Source organism: Pristiophorus japonicus, chromosome 8 (genome assembly GCF_044704955.1).
Source record: "Pristiophorus japonicus isolate sPriJap1 chromosome 8, sPriJap1.hap1, whole genome shotgun sequence".
In the NCBI taxonomy this organism is placed as follows: Eukaryota; Metazoa; Chordata; class Chondrichthyes; family Pristiophoridae; genus Pristiophorus; species Pristiophorus japonicus.
Genome location: NC_091984.1, coordinates 110,695,986 through 110,717,416, shown reverse-complemented (window position 1 = coordinate 110,717,416; position 21,431 = coordinate 110,695,986). Strand labels below are relative to the sequence as shown.

The 21,431-nt window shown below is 41.5% G+C and overlaps 1 protein-coding gene across 8 annotated transcripts in view; it reads left to right on the top strand.

The window, feature by feature from the left end:
* nek7 (NIMA-related kinase 7) overlaps positions 1-21,431 on the top strand; it is a 287,464-nt gene that overhangs the window by 182,709 nt on the left and 83,324 nt on the right. For all 8 annotated transcript variants that reach the window (XM_070887310.1, XM_070887316.1, XM_070887307.1 and 5 more), the window contains 3 exons: positions 10,701-10,841; positions 14,970-15,032; positions 20,913-21,023. In XM_070887310.1, the coding sequence (XP_070743411.1) occupies positions 10,701-10,841; positions 14,970-15,032; positions 20,913-21,023 (315 nt within the window). The remainder of the gene's footprint in view (positions 1-10,700; positions 10,842-14,969; positions 15,033-20,912; positions 21,024-21,431) is intronic.

Genomic DNA, 21,431 nt, shown 5'->3' with positions numbered 1-21,431 from the left:
GGAGGTCTGTACACAACTCCCACTAACGTTTTTTGCCCTTTGGTGTTCTGCAGCTCTACCCATATAGATTCCACATCATCCAAGCTAATGTCCTTCCTAACTATTGCATTAATTTCCACTTTAACCAGCAATGCTACCCCACCTCCTTTTCCTTTTATTCTATCCTTCCTGAATGTTGAATACCCTTGGATGTTGAGTTCCCAGCCCTGATCATCCTGGAGCCACGTCTCTGTAATCCCAATCACATCATATCTGTTAACATCTATTTGCACAGTTAATAAATCCACCTTATTACAGATACTCCTTGCATTAAGACACAAAGCCTTCAGGTTTGTTTTTTTAACACCCTTTGTCCTTTTTGAATTATGATGTAGTGTGGCCCTTTTTGTTTCTTGCCTTTGTTTACTCGGCCTTCCACTATTGCTTTTTACCTTTCGACCATCTGTTTCTGACTCCATAGTACTTCGTCCTGTCTCCCTGCATAGGTTCCCATCCCCCTGCCATATTAGTTTAAACACTCCCGAACTGCATTAGCAAATGTTACCCTCGGGACATCAGTTCCAGTCCTGCCCAAGTTCCGACCGTCCCTCTTGTACAGGTCCCACTTCCCCCAGAACTGGTTCCAATGTCCCAGGAATTTGAATCCCTCCCTCTTGCACCACTGCTCAAGCCATGTATTTATTCTAACTATACTGCTCCCTCTACTCTGATTAGCACGTGGCACTGGTAGCAATCCAGAGATTACTAGCTTTGCTCAGATTGCCGCTCTGATAAGGCCGCGATGCTAGTGGCTATTGTAGTCATGGCCTTGAGCAGCTCTCGACCTATGTCGATGCTGGCCTGTGACAGACGCACCATGTCCTGGTACAAGCCTACAACAACCGACCTTTCCTGCACCAACTTTCGGCGCTGCAGCAAAGGCGCTGTAACACTAGGCATGCCTTGCTGCGCACGGCTTAGTCCTGCAGATGCAGAGAACCCATGGGGGAATCCCATGAATATAGACTCCGTGGTGGTGAAGGATGTTACAGCTGTCTCACATGGAGCTGGTTCATCCTCCTCTGTCTGCAACACCAGCTCCACCTCCAATAGCTACTGGATCAGCAGCTCTTCCTCTTGTCAGGAGAGGGCTGGGTGATGTAAGAGGTGGAGGCAGTGGCTCTGTCATCGGTGTCACTGTGGTCTAAATCATCAGAGTCTGGAAGTACAAAACAGCATTTTAAAAGGCTTGGCAGTAGGGAATGGGTGAGGATTACATTAGTACATAATACAGTGACTTATCACAGTCTTACTTAAATGTCCACCACTGCTGCAGTATTGTAGTATTCGGCAGTCCCTCATATCGAGGATGACCTGCTTCCACACTAAAAAGGAATGAGTTCACAGGTGTTTCAATGAGGGACCTGACATTCTGGGTCCCAACCTCCATGCTGACGGGTGGAAGATGCATGGATTCTTTTAACGTGTGATGGCCGTTGCACACCAGCCACCACACGGGCTTGACAGAGCTAGGTCTTGATCTAATAGCAAGGGTTAACCAAGACGACTGGAAATCAAGCTCTGCTGCATGGACCTAGTGCGCGCACATGATCCTACCATGCATAGATCGCAGTCTGGACTGGCCCGTGCTGCCCCTGGGCCCTCGCCTCTTCTGGGCCCCGAACCCTCGTCTCTCCTGGGCCCCAATCACGGCGCTCCTGGGCCCCGATCTCTCACTGCTCCTTCACCCCGATCAAAAATGGAGCAGTCAGAAACAGGACATCAATTAGTCTCTTATCTTGGAGACATCAAATATCAACACTTATTTAAAATATCAAAATATTAAACAACTGCTAGTTGAAGGGTTATTAACATCAGAAACAAACACCAACTAACAGAATGAACACAGTTCATTAGGATGTGAATAACAGCAGAATCCAAAACCTGCAGTCACTTGTGAACTCGCTGGTGTGCCAGCAGGTTGGATGACTGAGTGAATCCCTTCCCACATGTGGAGCAGGTGAACGGCCTCTCCCCAGTGTGGACTGGCTGGTGTACCAGCAGGTTGGATGAGGTATTTAATCCCTTCCCACATGTGGAGCAGGTGAACGGCCTCTCCCCAGTGAGAACTCGCTGGTGTATCAGCAGGTAGGATGAATGAGTGAATCCCTTCCCACACTCAGCAGGTGAACGGTCTCTCCCTGGTGGGACTGCGCCGATGAACTTCCAGATCAGATGGGTAATTGAATCTCTTCTCACAGTCCCCACATTTCCACGGTTTCCCCATGGTGTGTGTGTCCTTGTGTCTCTTCAGGTTGAACGAACAGTTGAAGTCTCTTTCCACACACACAACACTTGTACGGACTGAGGAGAAACCCACAAGGCTGCTTCTGACATTTTCTTCTGCGTAAATGTTAACCACCAGCAAAATACTTTACCAAGCCAGAATAAATTTGATCTTTCCTCAACTCGGAACACAAGGAACAGTGCAGGCAGCTCCTTCTCACACACAGGTATCAAAAGGGCAGGATTTGCAGACGGGAAACTCAAACCAAACATCACGTCAAGATCTGACAGAGTCACTCGATTCCTCAAGACTTGAATATCATCGGCCTTTGAAAGTTGAAGGAGAAATTTTTCTGTTCTGCCTGTGGGAATAGATTTCAAATATCAGTGTGACTGGAAAAGCACCGAGACACCCACACCCGAGTGAGAGTGTTCCAGTGCACTGACTGTGGAAAGAGCTTTAACCAGTTACACAGCCTGAAAAAACACTGCATCATTCACAGTGAGGAGAAACCGTACACGTGTTTTGTGTGTGGACGAGGCTTCAACTGCTGCAGTACTGCATTACATATCGCAGACAGAATACAATAATGAATTGCATTACATACCCCCAACATTCCAGTACATCACATGAGGCCAACATTACAGTGCAATAAACTTGCATTACATTACATCAGGCCAACATTACAGTTACAGTTGGATTACATGACATGATAGGACCGCAACACATACTGCATTTTATTCAACTCGCCATCTTGTGTGAGTGGGTCAGCTCCAATGCTGGTGGTGGCACGGTTGCTATTTCTCAACCAGGGACAGGGCACGGATCTCGATATCTGTAAGAGGCTCCTGGGTTGTGGGGTCGCCCCTCGTGCTATTGCAGATTTCTTCCTCTGCAGAAAGGAAAGTAAATCAAAGTATAAATCTTCAATCCATTTAACATGGCACACACACACACAGCACTGCGTTGATCCTCTTGTCATTGCCTGAAAAGCATAAATACATCGCTCTAACCTTAAGATCAATAATATCATCCATGTGACACTGAATCTACATTTACATGGTACATAGCACATGGTGGAGGGGGGGAGGGGGTGCATAAATAAAATCATTACTTACTCTTGCAACCCTCACCAGGTTGTTCCACCTCTTACGGCACCTTTCCCTGGTGCGTACCATTGTACTTTTCGAGGACACAGCCTTTTCGATCTCATCCCAAATTCGGTTCTAGGCCTTTGGGAGGGGCTTTCCATGGACCATCCTTGGTGAGGTCGGAGTACCTCTGTGATGTGCTCCAGAAGGGCAGGTAGCTCTGTTTCATCGATCAGGCGCCCTCAGCCCCTCCTCCTCGATATTCCTGTGCTTGGATGATTTCTTTAACAATGGCTTAATTTTTTTCTGGATATTTATTTTTCCTTTATATATCTGTTCTTGTGTTAAAATTGAATAATTATTATTTGCTACCAATTTTTTATCCACTGTGCTATCTATTTTCAAACTCACTGGCCTTCGACTACCTTGCTGCTCCTTCTCACACTCTCTCTCTCTCTCTCTCCCCAACTCACTATGCATGCGTGGATGACCCCTGACCCCCGAAATCGCGGGTAAAACGTTTGTGGAAAAAAAATCAGGAAAAAAAATTTACGCATGCACAGTTCCATGCCACACCACCCATCAAACAGATGCATACCGCCGATATAACGCGCAAAATTTTCATAAATTTTGTCTTGTTCGGTCTCTGCGGTATGAAACGACATGGGCGGACCATCGGTATTGACCAATTTCAGCTCCAATATAGTTACACTTTCTACAGTCTGAATCCTACAACGCTCAACAGACACAACAGTGAGACAGCATCAATCTGCTTGTTGCAAATGAATGTAGAAAATTTTGAACTGTATATATGAAATGTACTTGCACTTCTGGATCAGTAACTTGAGAGACTAAACTCAACTTTTGCTATCAGTTTATGATTAATATCAGAAACAGTCAGTTTGCTTCCAGCATTTAGCATCACTCCTGTAGATTGAATATTATGGAATAGATTTTGAAACTGGTACATTTTTGACTCTAATAATTGAGGTATTTGCATTCATAGTGACAGCATTTCATTCTGTCTTGCTTCACACCAAGTTTACAACATTCAGACTCCACTGCTTGAGGTTAACCATTTAATAATTAGTCACAATTTTAATGGACATTTGGCATTACTGCACAAATCAGGCAGCCTAGCTGCATCAAGAACTTGGCAAATACCATGTGGTCTGAATACAGAATATGGGTTGTACAGCAGTCTTCTGACCTGTAAAAAAAAAAATAAATCTCAGAATAAAACAATTGTGATGTTTGTCTATTTTTCTACAAATCTGTAAAATCGGTGATTTGACTCCTTTTAATAGTAAAATGAACACCAACAGTTTGAGCCAGTGTAACACCTGCTTTTGATTTATGTGCCTGACATCATTTAAGAGAGTGATTTAAAAAAACTCACTGCTTTGTCTTGATAAATGCACCTGGCATCTTCTTTGTGCCACATTGACGACACAGTGATGATTGGGAATTCATTATGAGATTTCATCCCAGTACTTTCTGGCAATGCATTGGAGTGCGAGGAATCTTTTGTTCTAAAACAATATATGCTGATTGCTTGAGGTTCTGTACAGTGATGTATTGGCTTGCAGGAGGAGCTCTAACTTGTCATAGTGAGGGTGTATTACAAGGTTGTAATACACTCCAGCGTTGTGATGATTTCTTGAACTGAGAGAATAAGCTCAAGCAGTTTAGAATTTTATCAGCATCCTATGATTATGTTATAGCCTGCAATGCTGGCCCATCATATTTTATTTTATACAGTGTTTACTGTTGACATTTTTTGTGGGGTGACCAGGAGTTTCCTAGCTGCCTATTGTGTGTGCTGAGGCTTCCACAACCCTCTTTCTTTCTCCATGTGTTAAATAATAGAAAGGAGAGGTGTTATACAGTGTTCTCATGAGTATTTTTGACAGTTGGGTCAGGGACATGAATGAGATTTTACTGGGAAATACACGACTAGTTATAGGGAAATGACGCATGAGGTACATCTTGCTGTAATTACTGTTTTGTCAGTTGAACGAACAATGTGCTACACACAGGGTTTATTGGTGAATTTGAAATTTTGTTGGCACTTTTGATGCTCTGCATTTTTGGTATAAGAACATAAGAAATAGGAACAGGATTAGGCCATACGGCCCCTCGAGTCTGCTCCGCCATTCAATAAGATCATGGCTGATCTGATCATGGACTCAGCTCCACTTCCCTGCCCGCTCCCCATAACCCCTTATCCCCTTATCGTTTAAGAAACTGTCTATTTCTGTCTTAAATTTATTCAATGTCCCAGCTTCCACAGCTCTCTGAGGCAGCGAATTCCACAGATTTACAACCCTCAGAGAAGAAATTTCTCCTCATCGCTGCTTTAAATGGGCGGCCCCTTATTCTAAGATCATGCCCTCTAGTTCTAGTCTCCCCCATCAGTGGAAACATCCTCTCTGCATCCACCTTGTCAAGCCCCCTCATAATCTTATATGTTTCGATAAGATCGTCTGTCATTCTTCTGAACTCCAATGAGTAGAGGCCCAACCTACTCAACCTTTCCTCATAAGTCAACCCCCTCATCCCCGGAATCAACCTAATGAACCTTCTCTCAATCGCCTCCAAAGAAAGTATATCCTTTCGGAAATATAGAAACCAAAACTGCACGCAGAATTCCAAGGTGTGGCCTCACCAAAACCTTGTATAGCTGTAGCAAGACTTCCCTGATTTTATACTCCATCCCCTTTTCAATAAAGGCCAAGATACCATTGGCTTTCCTGATCACTTGCTGTACCTGCATACTATCCTTTTGTGTTTCATGCACAAGTACCCCCAGGTCCCGCTGTACTGTGGCACTTTGCAATCTTTCTCCATTTAACTAATAACTTGCTCTTTGATTTTTTTATGCCAAAGTGCATGACCTCACAATTTCCAACATTATTCTCCATCTGCCAAATTTTTTCCCACTCACTTAGCCTGTCTATGTCCTGGGTATGGGTGGACTAAGACAATTTCAGTTGTGTGTCCTACTTGGAGTCTTAATTTATTTCCTAGGTAGAACACCGAATGAGAGAGTGCACTATTGGTTCACCTAGGTGAGACTAACTGAATCGAAATTGTAATATCCTGTTTACAAAATAATTACATGAAGCTGCAGCTCACTTACATTATCAGTCATTAGCCTACTCCTGATAGGTCATCAGCTAACGGAGTGAAACATAGTTAACAAAGAAGCAATTATAATGCTGGAAGGTAGAAGGGAAATAATTCATTGTGACTACATTTTTTTTAAAGTGAAGACTACTGGCTTTTTACATTTGGAAAACGATGTATACATCCAATCTATTTCATTCTTTTACAACTCTTTATATTATGATTTGAAACCTTTTAGTGAATTCAGAAAAGTTTTTTTATATTTCACTAATTTTCCAATAATATCAGCTGTTCATAAATTCTGTAAATTATTTTAAACAATTTTCTTCTATAAAATGTAGCATGATAGTAACTGTAAACACGCTCACTTTAAATGAATTTTTAAAAGATACAGAATTCTGGAAAACCTGAGTATCTAAATGTGAGTTGCGAAATGAACCTTGAATTCTGTTTTGTTAAATTTGGGTAGCAGTGCTTAATTTAACATGGAGCAAGAATTGGTTTGTATGGGTCACATTCCATTGACCTGAATGAAAGCCCCTGTTGGTACAAAATTGAGTTTGTGGAACAAAAAGCAAACAAATTGTATTGCGAATAAAAGTGACCCAGTGGTGGTTAGGAATGTACAGTTATGCTGTTCCTCACGTCAGTTCTCCATGTCTAAATTGTATGACAGGACAAGGCAGCAGATGAGACAAGCTGTCGCTCAGCTACTCTGGCCTTTTGAAGAGAGGCCATGGGAGGAAAAGGTGCTGCAAATAGGCTGTGAAGTTTACATACACTGCCCACTGTTAAACAGATTACCTCTAATGAAGTGTCTAATGCTCAGCCTGCATCAGCCTAATCCTAGGTGGCAGTTTGTCCCTCAGCTGCCAAGAAACACCACCCTCTGGCCTTATATCACCAATGTCTTCACAGTGCACTGGGAGGTGCCTGGCTTTAATAAACCAAGACAGTGTGTGATCTGACATGCAAATGTAGGTCATTGCATATGTAAATGTGTGATTACAGACTTGCATGCCAGAACACATTAGTGAGACTTTGCTCTCAGCATGTGGTTGTCATAGTTCCTCAAAAGCTGATGCTAACATTTGTCAAGTTATCACATACGCCAAAAAGACAAAAAATAGTGCTGTAAATGTGCTCTACTTAATGAATCTGCAATTGACAAATTCTGAAATATTCAAATATGTACATCTTGCTGTTTTTAAACTCTGTTTCTATTTATGCTATCGCTATATGCACTATACGATCAAATACATTATAATTTTAATTGATCAGCAGTTGTAGCTCATATACATTTAAAATGTTAACTTTTCCGCTATTGGTTTGAGTCTGTTTCTATTTGCTTTGTTTTTTCTGATATGCTGATGGCAGCATTCAGAGCTGTCAATCATTTACAGACTTGCATTGTCAGTATCAAAAAATGATATGCACAAATATTACTTTCATTTTGGTTTCTTTCCACAAACTCTGATTTTAATTCAAATGTTGACTATTTTGAAACTGGTGGCATGTATCTTTTTCTTTTTATAAAAAAAGTACAAAGGGACAGGAGATCCCTTCACATGTTCGTGACATTATTGTCTCAATATATATTCCAACAATCATTGTGGGGGAGATGTCTGTGCCTAGGCCCAAGGCAAACAAGATGGGGATTCCTTTTTGAAATGTTGTCTTTTGAAGGTACAGTATTTTATGCTCTTCAGCCCTTAATGATCTAATGGAAGGAGGCAGGTATAAATGCACTTTCTGGTCATGCACAAATATCCAATTGCTGATGAGTTTAATAAGAGCGAGAATCTGGAACCTGGCAGAAATGCATCAATTTCTCCAAAGAGGCTCAAGCTTTGGTTGTTGGAGTTAAGTTATTTTGTTGAGTTTCCAATGTGTTGTGTCACTAAGTGATGGAACACAGGATAAATTTTGTTTCCACCACCCACAAACTTTAATGAGTACCGAGTCTCCGGAAAGTTGCTGCATAGAGGTGCTGAATGGCGGGCTGGAAGCAGATTGCCATCTACAGTCTCGGATCAAGTTGGTGCTTAGCCTTTGGAGAATATCAAGTGGGAGAAGGGGTAGGATAGTTGTAGTCGGCATTTGCCTTAAATTAAAAAGTACAAAAACACAAAATCTGAGGAAAACCTCAACTATCGGCAGGCCTCTTAATGAGCAGTTGTGTACAAGTGGTCTACATGACTCCAATGTAGTGTTAAAACTAGCAGAAATTAAAAACAAATGCATAAAGGGTACATTTTCTACAGTTTGCTGGGTTGGCTCATTGAATTAGACTTTTTATTGATCTGTTTGTAGCCAATTCTAGCAAAATCCACGACATGATTTTTATAAATTCAGGGTAAAACAGTGGTGTTAAATGCAAGAATACTGCATCTGTCAAAAAACATTAATCTTTACTCAATTTCCTTTCTGGCATATGTTGTCTGTCATGTGGCATTTCCAAAACTCATTCTGTAAATTTCTGTTGCAGAATGTTAGACTTACCAATTGCACATTCCTTCATTTTCAGTAAAGGTCCTTGTGATATTAAATTAATGGAGAATACTCCCTACCAACCCATATGCATTTTTATATGTACATTAACTTAAGTGTGTCAGTAACAAACCAAACACAAATAAGTAGTTGTAAAATTTGTAAGTGCTGGAAATCTGGGGAACAAAATACTGGGAATACAGAGTGTATCTGTCAGCATCTGAAGTGAGAAAAGACAGGTTAATATTTCTGGTAGGGACTCTGAAATGTTAACCTTAAATGTTCTTTTTCAGATGCTGGCAGGCATACTGTACATTGAATTTTCTATTTTTATTAATACTTAACTAAGCCTTGAACACAGCAGTTAAGGTTTATTTCAAAGGCTTCCGAGCAGTTCCTTTCATAGGTTCTCAGAGTGAAAGGGTTGAACAATTCAAGGGCAAGGGTGGGGGAGGGGATGGGAAGGCAGTGGTCCAATATCCAAGTAGGCTGAGAAATGATGACTGCATCCAAGACTTGCTGGGGAAGAGGAACAGTATGAGATTGGCATTGACTAAGGCAGGAAGCAAAGCAGACAGATTTGGGGGAGGCTGAAACAGGAGATGACATTGTGAAGTATAGATTGGTTTTAAAGCTATATGTAGATGAGTAATGATATCCTGTTGAACCTCATTTTTTGGGGGGAAAAAGGCTTAAAATGCTGAGAATAACCTCTAATTTTAAGTAGTGTTTTGAAATAAAATCTAGTATCAGCAAGGTGTATACCAGAATAGTAGAAGCAAACAGACACTACATACAATAGTTTAACAAGTTGATCTTGTGTCCATCAGTGGCATTTTCCTGGCTTCTGTCTCACTTATTTTATATTGTGCTTAGTGGGGTGCTAAGACCACCAGCTCTTGACACGCGGGTCTTGTATAGCTGATGACAACTCCAAGTAAACTTGTTAGTGTTGCCAAACTGACCACTGGGAAGACCGAATTTAATAAAAATATTTCCAGATGGGTGTCTTTGCTGACAGCCGCATATTCTCAAGTTAATTAAAAGCAATTGTATTTTTTGAAAGTGGACAAAAATGACAGATGACACACGCTTTAGTGCTTCCATGCACTGCTTTACAGAACAATGAGACACTTACTTGTACTTGTGATTCCTTATCGTGACTTCTCACATTAGTTGTACTTTGAGGAAGATGTGCCAAGCAAAGACCCCGGCTTTCCTTCTCTTTACCCACTCCCCATTCAAATAGAAAGAAAAATCCGGAAGCACCTTAAAAAGAGCTTATTACTTTCCCAGCAGCAGGTTTAAGAGTGCCATTGGCAGGGTGGTCTGCCTGCCTTCATTGGTGAGGAATGATGTATGACTCAAGGAACTTTAAAAAAAAATGTGGGGAAAGTTCAAAAACAGTTACTGCTGCTGGATTTTGGGTCACTTCCAAATTGGATCTGTACAGTATTTTACATTATTTCTAATTTTCAAAATGATATATGCTAATTCTAATCCTTATTTTTTTCTGCCAGATTTTCCAAATGCTTTGCATTGTATTGCTATATTTATATATGAATTATATGTTTGACAGCATTCAATTAAGAATTCACTTCCAAAGAACATTGTGTCAGGATAATAGAAATGGATGGGGTTACATGGCCTTATTATTACATTATTGTGCGTTCTCTCTTTTTCTTGCCACTATATTTGACTTTGTGCATGTTTCAAATTTACAGAAGCCCCTGCGTCCCGATTTAGGCCTCAATACATTGGGAAACTTCCAAATAGAGAAGAAGATTGGCCGTGGACAATTCAGTGAAGTATATCGAGCAGCATGCCTACTAGATGGGATGCCTGTAGCATTGAAGAAAGTGCAGGTAGGTACATTTAGATGAAATGTAGTAGTATTGTTGTACTGCAAGAACAGTCAAAAGCAAGAGCTACAGGGATCAGAAGCAAGAATCACCTATGTATTTCTCTGCCTTTGGAAATCAGATACGAATTTTGGATATGTGTTGGTTTATTTAGATTTATTTTATTTTATAGTGCTGTCATGTTGTGGTGTGATGGTATTCAGTGCCTACAACAGTGATTCATATAATTGTTTTCATTCTTGGGGTGTGGGCATCACTGTGAAGGCCAGCGTTTATTGTCCATCTCTGGTTACCTTCCAGAAGGTGGTCGTGGGCCGCTTTTTTGAACTGCTGCAGTCCATGTGGTGAAGGTACACACACAATGCTGTTGGGTATGGAATTCCAGTATTTTGACCCAGCAACAATGAAGGAATAGTGATGTATGTCCAAGTCAGGATGATGTGTGACTTGGAGGTGATGGTGTTCCCATGCACTTGTTGCCCTCGTCCTTTTAGGTGATGGAGGTTGTGGATTTGGGACGTGCTACCAAAGGAACCTTGACTAGTTGCTGCAGGGCCTTTTATAAATAGTATACGCTGCAACTATAATATACTGGTGATGGAGGGAGTGGATGTTTAGGCTAATGGATGAAGATCAAATCAAGCCCTGGATGGTGTTGAGCTTCTTGAGTGTTGTTGTAGCTGTACCTAGGCAAGTAAAGAGTATTCTATCGCACCCCTGACTTGCGCGTTGTAGATAGTGAAGTGGCTTTGCGGGGTCAGGACGTGAGCCTCTTGCTGCAGCATTTATGGTGGCTGGTCTGGTCGACGGTGAGCCCCAGGATGTTGTTGATGGGGAATTCGGCAGCAGTAATGCTGTTGAATGTCAAGGGGAGGTGGTTAGACTCTTGTTGGAGATGGTCATTGTCTGGCACTTTTGTGGCATGAATGTTACTTACAACTTATTAGCCCAAGCCTGGATGTCACCCAGGTCTTGCTGCGTGAATTATCTGAAGAATTGTAAATGAAGCTAAACATGATGCAGTCATCAGTGAACAACCCATTTCTGACCTTATGATGGAGTGAAAGTCAATTGTGAAGCATCTGAAAATAGTTGGGCCTAGGACGCTGCAATGTGGGACTCCTGCAGTGATATCCGGGGCCTCCAATAACCACAACCATTTTCCTTTGTGCCAGGCATTGGATAGTGTTCCTCCTGATCCCCACTGACTTCAGTTTTCCTCGGGGCTCCTTGGTGCTACACTCGGTTGAATGCTGCTTTGATGTCAAGGGTAGTCTCTCTTGTTTGGAACAAGGCTATAATGAGATCTGGAGCTGAATGGTCCTGGCAGAACCCAAACTGATCATTGGTGAGCAGGTTACTGGTGAGTGAGTGCTGCTGGATAGCACTGTTGACTCCTTCCATCACTTGTCTATTGATGGAGCAAGGGCTGATAGGGCGATAATTGGCTGGGTTGGATTTGTCCTGCTTGTAGACAGATCATACCTGGGCAATTTTTCACATTGTCTTATAGTTGCCAATGTTCTCTTTACCCCTTCTGGAAGAGCTTGGCTAGAGGCGTGGCTAGTTCTGTGATACAGGTATTCAGCACTACAGCTGGGATGTTGTCAGGGCCCGTAGTCTTTGCGGAGTCAGCTGTTTCTTGATATAATGTAGAGTGAATCAAATTTGCTGAAGACTGGCATCTGTGATAGTGGGGATCTCAGGAGGAGGCCGAGAAGCATCATTCACTTGGCACTTGTGTCTGAAGATTATTGCAAACGCTTAAGCCTTGTCTTTTGCACTTGTGTGCTGAGTTTTGCCATCATTGAGGATGGGGATGGTCATGGAGCCTCCATGCACACCATGTTGATGTGGGTCTTCGGTCATACATAGGATCCAGACCGGTTATGGACGGCAGGTTTCCATCCCTTAAGGACACGAGTGACTTGGGGATTTTACGGCAATCCAGCAGTTTCACTTTTGCTGATACCAGCTCGTTTTTTCCAGAATTTTTTAAATAAAGTGAATTCAATTTACCATGGTGGATTTTAAACTCGTGTTTTCTGGATTATTAGTCCAATAACGTAACCTCTATGCTATTGTACCAAACTATAATGCTACATGTTTAGCCTCAATATAAATCGGTTGCTGATGCACTTCACAAGATATTCTGAACCAGCCACAACTGACTTGGAATTTCTGTAGGTGATACAAAGAAAAAACTGAAAAATGGGAGATCTAAAATCAAACGATAAATGTAGATCCATCAGTGTCTGAAAGAGAAAAGACAAGCTAACGTTTAGGATGGAAAATTTCTAACTGTTATCAGTTAACATTGTGAACAGCCAGAAAAGATCAAGCCAGAGAATGCCTTCTGATCAAGGAATTTGTCATAACTCAAAGAGAAGGACATTCTGCTTAATAAATGTTTGGCTGAAGGATTGATCTATTTTTCTATCCATCACTGTAAATCAGAGGACGCACTGATGTGTAATAATAGGAACTTTTACTGCATGGCAGAAAGTGAGTTATAATAGATAAGTAGATTCATATATTAATAACCATGATAATACATTGTTATGTTACATAACATAAGCATTCTTATTGTAAGCAAGTGACTACACTTCAAAAATACGTCACTGGCTGCAAAGCACTTTGGGACGTCTTGATGCCATGAAAGGTTCTATATAAATGCAAGTCTTTTAAGCCTGCAGATCCTTTTACTTAGCTTAAGTAATGCCACAGAACGTCCACTAATGTATTAAAGTTTTATGTACTACAGGTATATCATGTTAAATGCAATACGTATTCCCTTTTAAACCTTTGCCACTGTTAATCATAGCTAAAGCCAAAAATGTTATTTTTCACTTCCTCCTCTTCCTGCTCTCCTCCATCCCATTTATATATGGCTGATCTTGCAACCTGGGGCTTTATAACTTGTGATGCTGCATCTCTCTATGTGTATATATGGAGATTAAAAACCAATGTTAGTGTAAACAGTACTACATTCTGGAAAGATTGTCCGTTATTCTAGTTTGGAGAAAGGCTCTGAATACAAGTTCCTGAATTTAAACATTTCAGCAAAAGCTGTTGGTGACGCTGTTGTGGAGATGTTCTATAAAGAAGGAACAAAAGTTTCATCTGCCATTTTACAACTTTGGCCTAAAGTACAGGTGTAAACAGGTGGACAGTAAATGTGCAGAGTTGCCACCCCTTATATTACATGAACAGATTTATTTATTTAGATGTGGTATGTAAAGGGAACATTAAAAAAAAAGTATCTACTTGCAGTGGCAAAGGGAAATAACAAAAACAATTTATTTTCCCAGAAGCAATGGAAGAAATCCACCATGTCTGGGGTGGTATCTTATTAACTTCTTCCCAAAATTTTTAAATGGAGAAATGAACTGCTTCTGTTGCACCTTTCTTTGCAATAGTGTAACCTCTGACTCACAGCATGTAATGCTACAGGAACTTTGCGAGTGTGTAATATAAAATTTGAATATTGCCGTGAAATGCATGTCCAAACCATGCATATGACTCTCACTATATTGATTGGTACAAAGTTATTTTTGTGTGCATCATTTTATCTGGCTAAATATTACTCCGCTTTTTCAGATGTATTTTGAAAATTGTGCTTCTAAAATAATCATTGTTCTTGCTTCATTTTGCATCACTATTTTATTACAAGGATAAATACAGGTCTTCATAATGATGAAAAAGTAGAATAAACCTTTTGGGCTAGAAATTAGCCTTGTTTGCCACACCCATTAGCCCCTCCGAGGTACCTCTTTTCATTGCAGAGCCTGCAGCAATGGCCCTTCCCTTTAAGGGAAGGAAGGAGCCTCCGTTCTTGAAAGCGATGCCCTCTAGATTTGACAGCGCTGCACGGTTAGCGCTCTTCCTGCCAGCTGTAGCGCTCCAAGGGAAGTGGCAGTGCTTGATTTAGCTCTCCACTTCCTTCTTGGCGCGCTAAACTGGAAAGTTGCGTTGTAGTCGCTCGCATAGTGCCCGGTGGTACTTTTGTGCTACCGCAGAACTTATCGCCCCAAACGGGGTGTGAAGCAATTTCTCCCCTTTTATTTGTATTTCTATTAGTTTTGTGTATTGGGAATGAAAAAGAAAGCTTAAATTACTATTTTGTCTTAGATATTTGAAATGATGGATGCCAAAGCTCGTCAAGACTGCATTAAAGAAATAGATCTGTTAAAGGTAAGAATGGGGTCTGAGAACTGGATTAGAAACTGGGGAAAATAATTGTAAGAATTTGTCTTTATATTTATGCAAGTTATTTATCTGGTGGATCTTAAACAACCAAAACAACTGCAGAAAATACTTGTGCAATCTTTATCTTACAATTAATTAAGTTGGATTCTCTAAACTATTGGGATTTTTGGGGGAGCCTAGTCAATTATTGCATACAGTAAATTTGTCATACTGTTGACGGCATAAACCTTTAGTGCTCGTGACGGCTTTCATTGTGCTCATGATCGAGTACTGTTAATCAGTAGGGTTAATCTTAAAAACATTGTACTATACCAGTGGCCACTTTATGGGTTCATCTGTGGCAAGTAGGTTTCTAGAATATTTGCAATAAAATACAAAGTGAGCCACACACCAGCATTTGCCTTCTAGCTATGGACACTTTCGCCATGATCTCTTTCACAGGAACACTAATGTGGTATGGGCTACCCATTGTGTACAGAGCATAATTTATGAAGGTGACTTTGTTGGTATAGGAGCAGTCTTTCTTTGAAGTCAACTTCTCATTGCTCCTCTTGCAATTGATTAATGCTTAGCTACTTAATAGTTTAAGTTTGTAACTTAATAAAAAGATGACACTAACTCATTTAACTACATGGTTTATCTTCCTTGTAAGTAATTGAGTTCCATATAGTTTATTGAAATAAATTCAGTTGCATGTGTACTTCAGTGCTATGAATTTTGGGGGAATTGTTTTGGTTCTCTGCTTTTAATCTCTGCTATTTACTTGAATTCAACTGTAGAAATTGACAAAGCACTGTCAAATCCACATTCAGGATCAGTAATGGAAATAAAAGCATCCCATGATTCTGTACAAAAGAACTGTTCACATCTCAGATATATAGTAATCTTCACACTTACAATGAAACCAAGGTTTTTAAAATTATGAATCAGTATCTCATTCATGGGGATGCTCCATGGTACTATACCTCAACTAATGTTACATGTAAGCTGACACCGTGAACTTTACAAAAGTGCTCCAATAATGATGCTCTTTTTAGACATGAGGAGATACCGGATCTCTGCCTACTCGCCCCAGCATGGTGGCTGAGATTGGGACCTGAATAGGATATACGGCACAGAAACTGGCCATTCGACTCAACCAGTCCATGCCAGCGTTTATGCTCCACTCAAGCCTCCTCCCGCCTTTCCTCATCTAACTCTATCAGCATAACCCTCTATTCCCTTCTCATATGCTTATGCTTATGCTTATCTAGTCTTCCCTTAAATGCATCTATAGTATTTACCTCAACTACTCCCTGTGGTGGTGAATTCCACATTCTCACCACTCTCTGGGTAAAGAAGTCTCTTCTGAATTCCCTATTTGATTTGTTGGTGACTATCTTATATTGATGGCCTCTAGTTATACTCTTCCCCACAAGTGGAAACACTCTCTCTGTATCTACTCTTATCAAAATCTTTCATAATTTTAAAGACCTCTATTAGGTCACCCCCAGCCTTTTTTCAAACGTAAAGAGATCCAGTCTGCTCATCCTTTCCTGATAGGTATAGAAACATAGAAACATAGAAAATAGGTGCAGGAGCAGGCCATTCAGCCCTTCTAGCCTGCACCGCCATTCAATGAGTTCATGGCTGAACATGAAACTTCAGTACCCCCTTCCTGCTTTCTCGCCATACCCCTTGATCCCCCGAGTAGTAAGGACTTCATCTAACTCCCTTTTGAATATATTTAGTGAATTGGCCCCAACCACTTTATGTGGCAGAGAATTCCACAGGTTCACCACTCTCTGGGTGAAGAAGTCTCTCCTCATCTCGGTCCTAAATGGCTTACCCCTTATCCTTAGACTGTGACCCCTGGTTCTGGACTTCCCCAACATTGGGAACATTCTTCCTGCATCTAACCTGTCTAAACCTGTCAGAATTTCAAACGTTTCTATGAGGTCCCCTCTCATTCTTCTGAACTCCAGTGAATACAAGCCCAGTTGATCCAGTCTTTCTTGATAGGTCAGTCCCACCATCCCGGGAATCAGTCTGGTGAATCTTCGCTGCACTCCCTCAATAGCAAGAATGTCCTTCCTCAAGTTAGGAGACCAAAATTGTACACAATACTCCAGGTGTGGCCTCACCAAGGCCCTGTACAAATGTAGCAACACCTCCCTGCCCCTGTACTCAAATCCCCTCGCTATGAAGGCCAACATGCCATTTGCTTTCTTAACCGCCTGCTGTACCTGCATGCCAACCTTCAATGACTGATGTACCATGACACCCAGGTCTCGTTGCACCTTCCCTTTTCCTAATCTGTCACCATTCAGATAATAGTCTGTCTCTCTGTTTTTACCACCAAAGTGGATAACCTCACATTTATCCACATTATACTTCATCTGCCATGCATTTGCCCACTCACCTAACCTATCCAAGTCACTCTGCAGCCTCATAGCATCCTCCTCGCAGCTCACACTGCCACCCAACTTAGTGTCATCCGCAAATTTGGAGATACTACATTTAATCCCCTCGTCTAAATCATTAATGTACAATGTAAACAGCTGGGGCCCCAGCACAGAACCTTGCGGTACCCCACTAGTCACTGCCTGCCATTCTGAAAAGTACCCATTTACTCCTACTCTTTGCTTCCTGTCTGACAACCAGTTCTCAATCCACGTCAGCACACTACCCCCAATCCCATGTGCTTTAACTTTGCACATTAATCTCTTGTGTGGGACCTTGTCGAAAGCCTTCTGAAAGTCCAAATATACCACATCAACTGGTTCTCCTTTGTCCACTTTACTGGAAACATCCTCAAAAAATTCCAGAAGATTTGTCAAGCATGATTTCCCCTTCACAAATCTATGCTGACTTGGACCTATCATGTCACCATTTTCCAAATGCGCTGCTATGACATCCTTAATAATTGATTCCATCATTTTACCCACTACTGAGGTCAGGCTGACCGGTCTATAATTCCCTGTTTTCTCTCTCCCTCCTTTTTTAAAAAGTGGGGTTACATTGGCTACCCTCCACTCGATAGGAACTGATCCAGAGTCAATGGAATGTTGGAAAATGACTGTCAACGCATCCACTATTTCCAAGGCCACCTCCTTAAGTACTCTGGGATGCAGTCCATCAGGCCCTGGGGATTTATCGGCCTTCAATCCCATCAATTTCCCCAACACAATTTCTCGACTAATAAAGATTTCCCTCAGTTCCTTCTCCCTACTAGACCCTCTGACCCCTTTTATATCCGGAAGGTTGTTTGTGTCCTCCTTATTGAATACTGAACCAAAGTACTTATTCAATTGGTCTGCCATTTCTTTGTTCCCCGTTATGACTTCCCCTGATTCTGACTGCAGGGGACCTACGTTTGTCTTTACTAACCTTTTTCTCTTTACATACCTATAGAAACTTTTGCAATCCGCCTTAATGTTCCCTGCAAGCTTCTTCTCGTTCTCCATTTTCCCTGCCCTAATCAAACTCTTTGTCCTCCTCTGCTGAGTTCTAAATTTGTCCCAGTCCCCAGGTTCGCTGCTATTTCTGGCCAATTTGTATGCCACTTCCTTGGCTTTAATACTATCCCTGATTTCCCTAGATAGCCACGGTTGAGCCACCTTCCATTTTTTATTTTTACGGCAGACAGGAATGTACAATTGTTGTAATTCATCCATGCGGTCTCTAAATGTCTGCCATTGCCCATCCACAGTCAACCCCTTAAGTATCATTCGCCAATCTATCCTAGCCAATTCACGCCTCATACCTTCAAAGTTACCCTTCTTTAAGTTCTGGACCATGGTCTCTGAATTAACTGTATCATTCTCCATCCTAATGCAGAATTCCACCATATTATGGTCACTCTTCCCCGGGCCTCGCACAATGAGATTGCTAATTAGTCCTCTCTCATTACACAACACCCAGTCTAAGATGGCCTCCCCCCTAGTTGGTTCCTCGACATATTGGTCTAGAAAACCATCCCTTATGCACTCCAGGAAATCCTCCTCCACCGTATTGCTTCCAGTTTGGCTAGCCCAATCTATGTGCATATTAAAGTCACCCATTATAACTGCTGCACCTTTATTGCATGCACCCCTAATTTCCTTTTTGATGCCCTCCCCAACATCACTACTACTGTTTGGAGGTCTGTACACAACTCCCACTAACGTGTTTTGCCCTTTGGTGTTCTGCAGCTCTACGCATATAGGTTCCACATCATCCAAGCTAATGTCTTTCCTAACTATTGCATTAATCTCCTCTTTAACCAGCAATGCTACCCCACCTCCTTTTCCTTTTATTCTATCCTTCCTGAATGTTGAATACCCCTGGATGTTGAGTTCCCAGCCCTGATCATCCTGGAGCCACGTCTCCGTAATCCCAATCACATCATATTTGTTAACATCTATTTGCACAGTTAATTCATCCACCTTATTGCGGATACTCCTTGCATTAAGACGCAAAGCCTTCAGGCTTGTTTTTTTAACACCCTTTATCCTTTTAGAATTCTGCCGCACAGTGGCCCTTCCTGTTCCCCGCCCCGGGCCTCTCCGCCCCCCATCTCCCCTCCGTCTCCTGCCTCTGCCTCCCTTTTGTCTCCCTCTGTCTCCCTGCATTGGTTCCCATCCCCCTGCCATATTAGGTTAACTCCTCCCCAACAGCACTAGCAAATACTCCCCCTAGGACATTGGTTCCATTCCTGCCCAGGTGCAGACCGTCCGGTTTGTACTGGTCCCACCTCCCCCAGAACCGGTTCCAATGCCCCAGGAATTTGAATCCCTCCCTGCTGCACCACTGCTGAAGCTACGTATTCATCTGCGCTATCCTGCGATTCCTACTCTGACTAGCACGTGGCACTGGTAGCAATCCCGAGATTACTACTTTTGAGATCCTACTTATTAATTTAGCTCCTAGCTCCTTAAATTCATTTCGTAGGACCTCATCCCTTTTTTTACCTATGTCGTTGGTACCAATGTGCACCACGACAACTGGCTGTTCTCCCTCCCATTTCAGAATGTCCTGCACCCGCTCCGAGACATCCTTGACCCTTGCACCAGGGAGGCAACATACCATCCTGGAGTATACCCTTGTATTTCTGGTATCATCCATGTAAATCTTTTTGCACTCTCTGCAGTGCCTCTATATCCTTTTTATAATATGGTGACTAGAATTTTACACAGTACTCCCAAGTGTGATACAAGTTTATTATTGCTTCACTACTGTTCAATTCTATCCTTCTAGAAATAAACCCTTGTGCTTGGTTTTATAATCTGTGTCGCTACTTTTAGTGATTTGTGTATTTGTACTCCGAGATCCCTTTGCTCCTCTACCTCACCCAGACTCGCACCATCCAAGTAATGCAATACCTTACATTTATCTGTGTTGAAATTAATTTTCCAATTATATACCCATTCTGCAAGTTTATTCATGTCCTTCTGTAATTTGTTACAGTCCTTCTCAGTACTGCCTATTCCCCCACAATGTGATGTCATCCACAAATTTAGAAGTTGTGTTTTTGATTCCAAAGTCTAAATCGATAATAGAAATATAAATTGTGAACAACAGTGTTTAAATCTTTAATATAAATTGTGAACAACAGATGCAGAACTACAATTAACTCCCATCACTGCCACAGCACACTGGGTACAAAGAATGTGGTAGGATTTAATCAAAACTCAAACATCATAGCTGAGCTAAGAATCTGTATCGTTTGGAATACCAAAGATGATTATCATTTTTTTTAAGGCTGGTATCATCATTTCATCAGGTTAGTCGAGTAAGATTTAAATTACGGGTGACTACATTGCATCTTAGGGAATTATGGATACGTGTAAAATCCGCAATGGCTAATATTTGATTAAATGATTTGCATGCGTGTGTATTTCACAGCAACTGAACCATCCAAATGTAATAAAATATCTTGCATCATTCATTGAAGACAATGAGCTAAACATTGTACTGGAACTGGCAGATGCTGGAGACCTTTCTAGAATGATAAAGGTAGGAACTTTTAACTTTATACAATCTTCTCCCACCCTCTTGATAGTGAGCAGTGACAAAGCTTTTGCGTAATGTTGTACCATTATTTAATTCTCAGTCTCATGTATTAAAGCTGTTTTATAAAGTATAGAAACATAGAAACATAGAAATTAGGTGCAGGAGCAGGCCATTTAGCCCTTCGAGTCTGCACCGCCATTCAATAAGATCATGGCTGATCATTCAACCTCAGTACCCCTTTCCTGCTTTCTCTCCATATCCCTTGATCCCTTTGGGCATAAGGGCCATCTCTAACTCCGTACCTATATCTGTTTAATGCGGCAACAGCACACATTCATTCAATCTTGAATTTAAAAAATATACTATAAACATGATTACCAATAGCAATAACAAGTGTCTATTACAACAGCT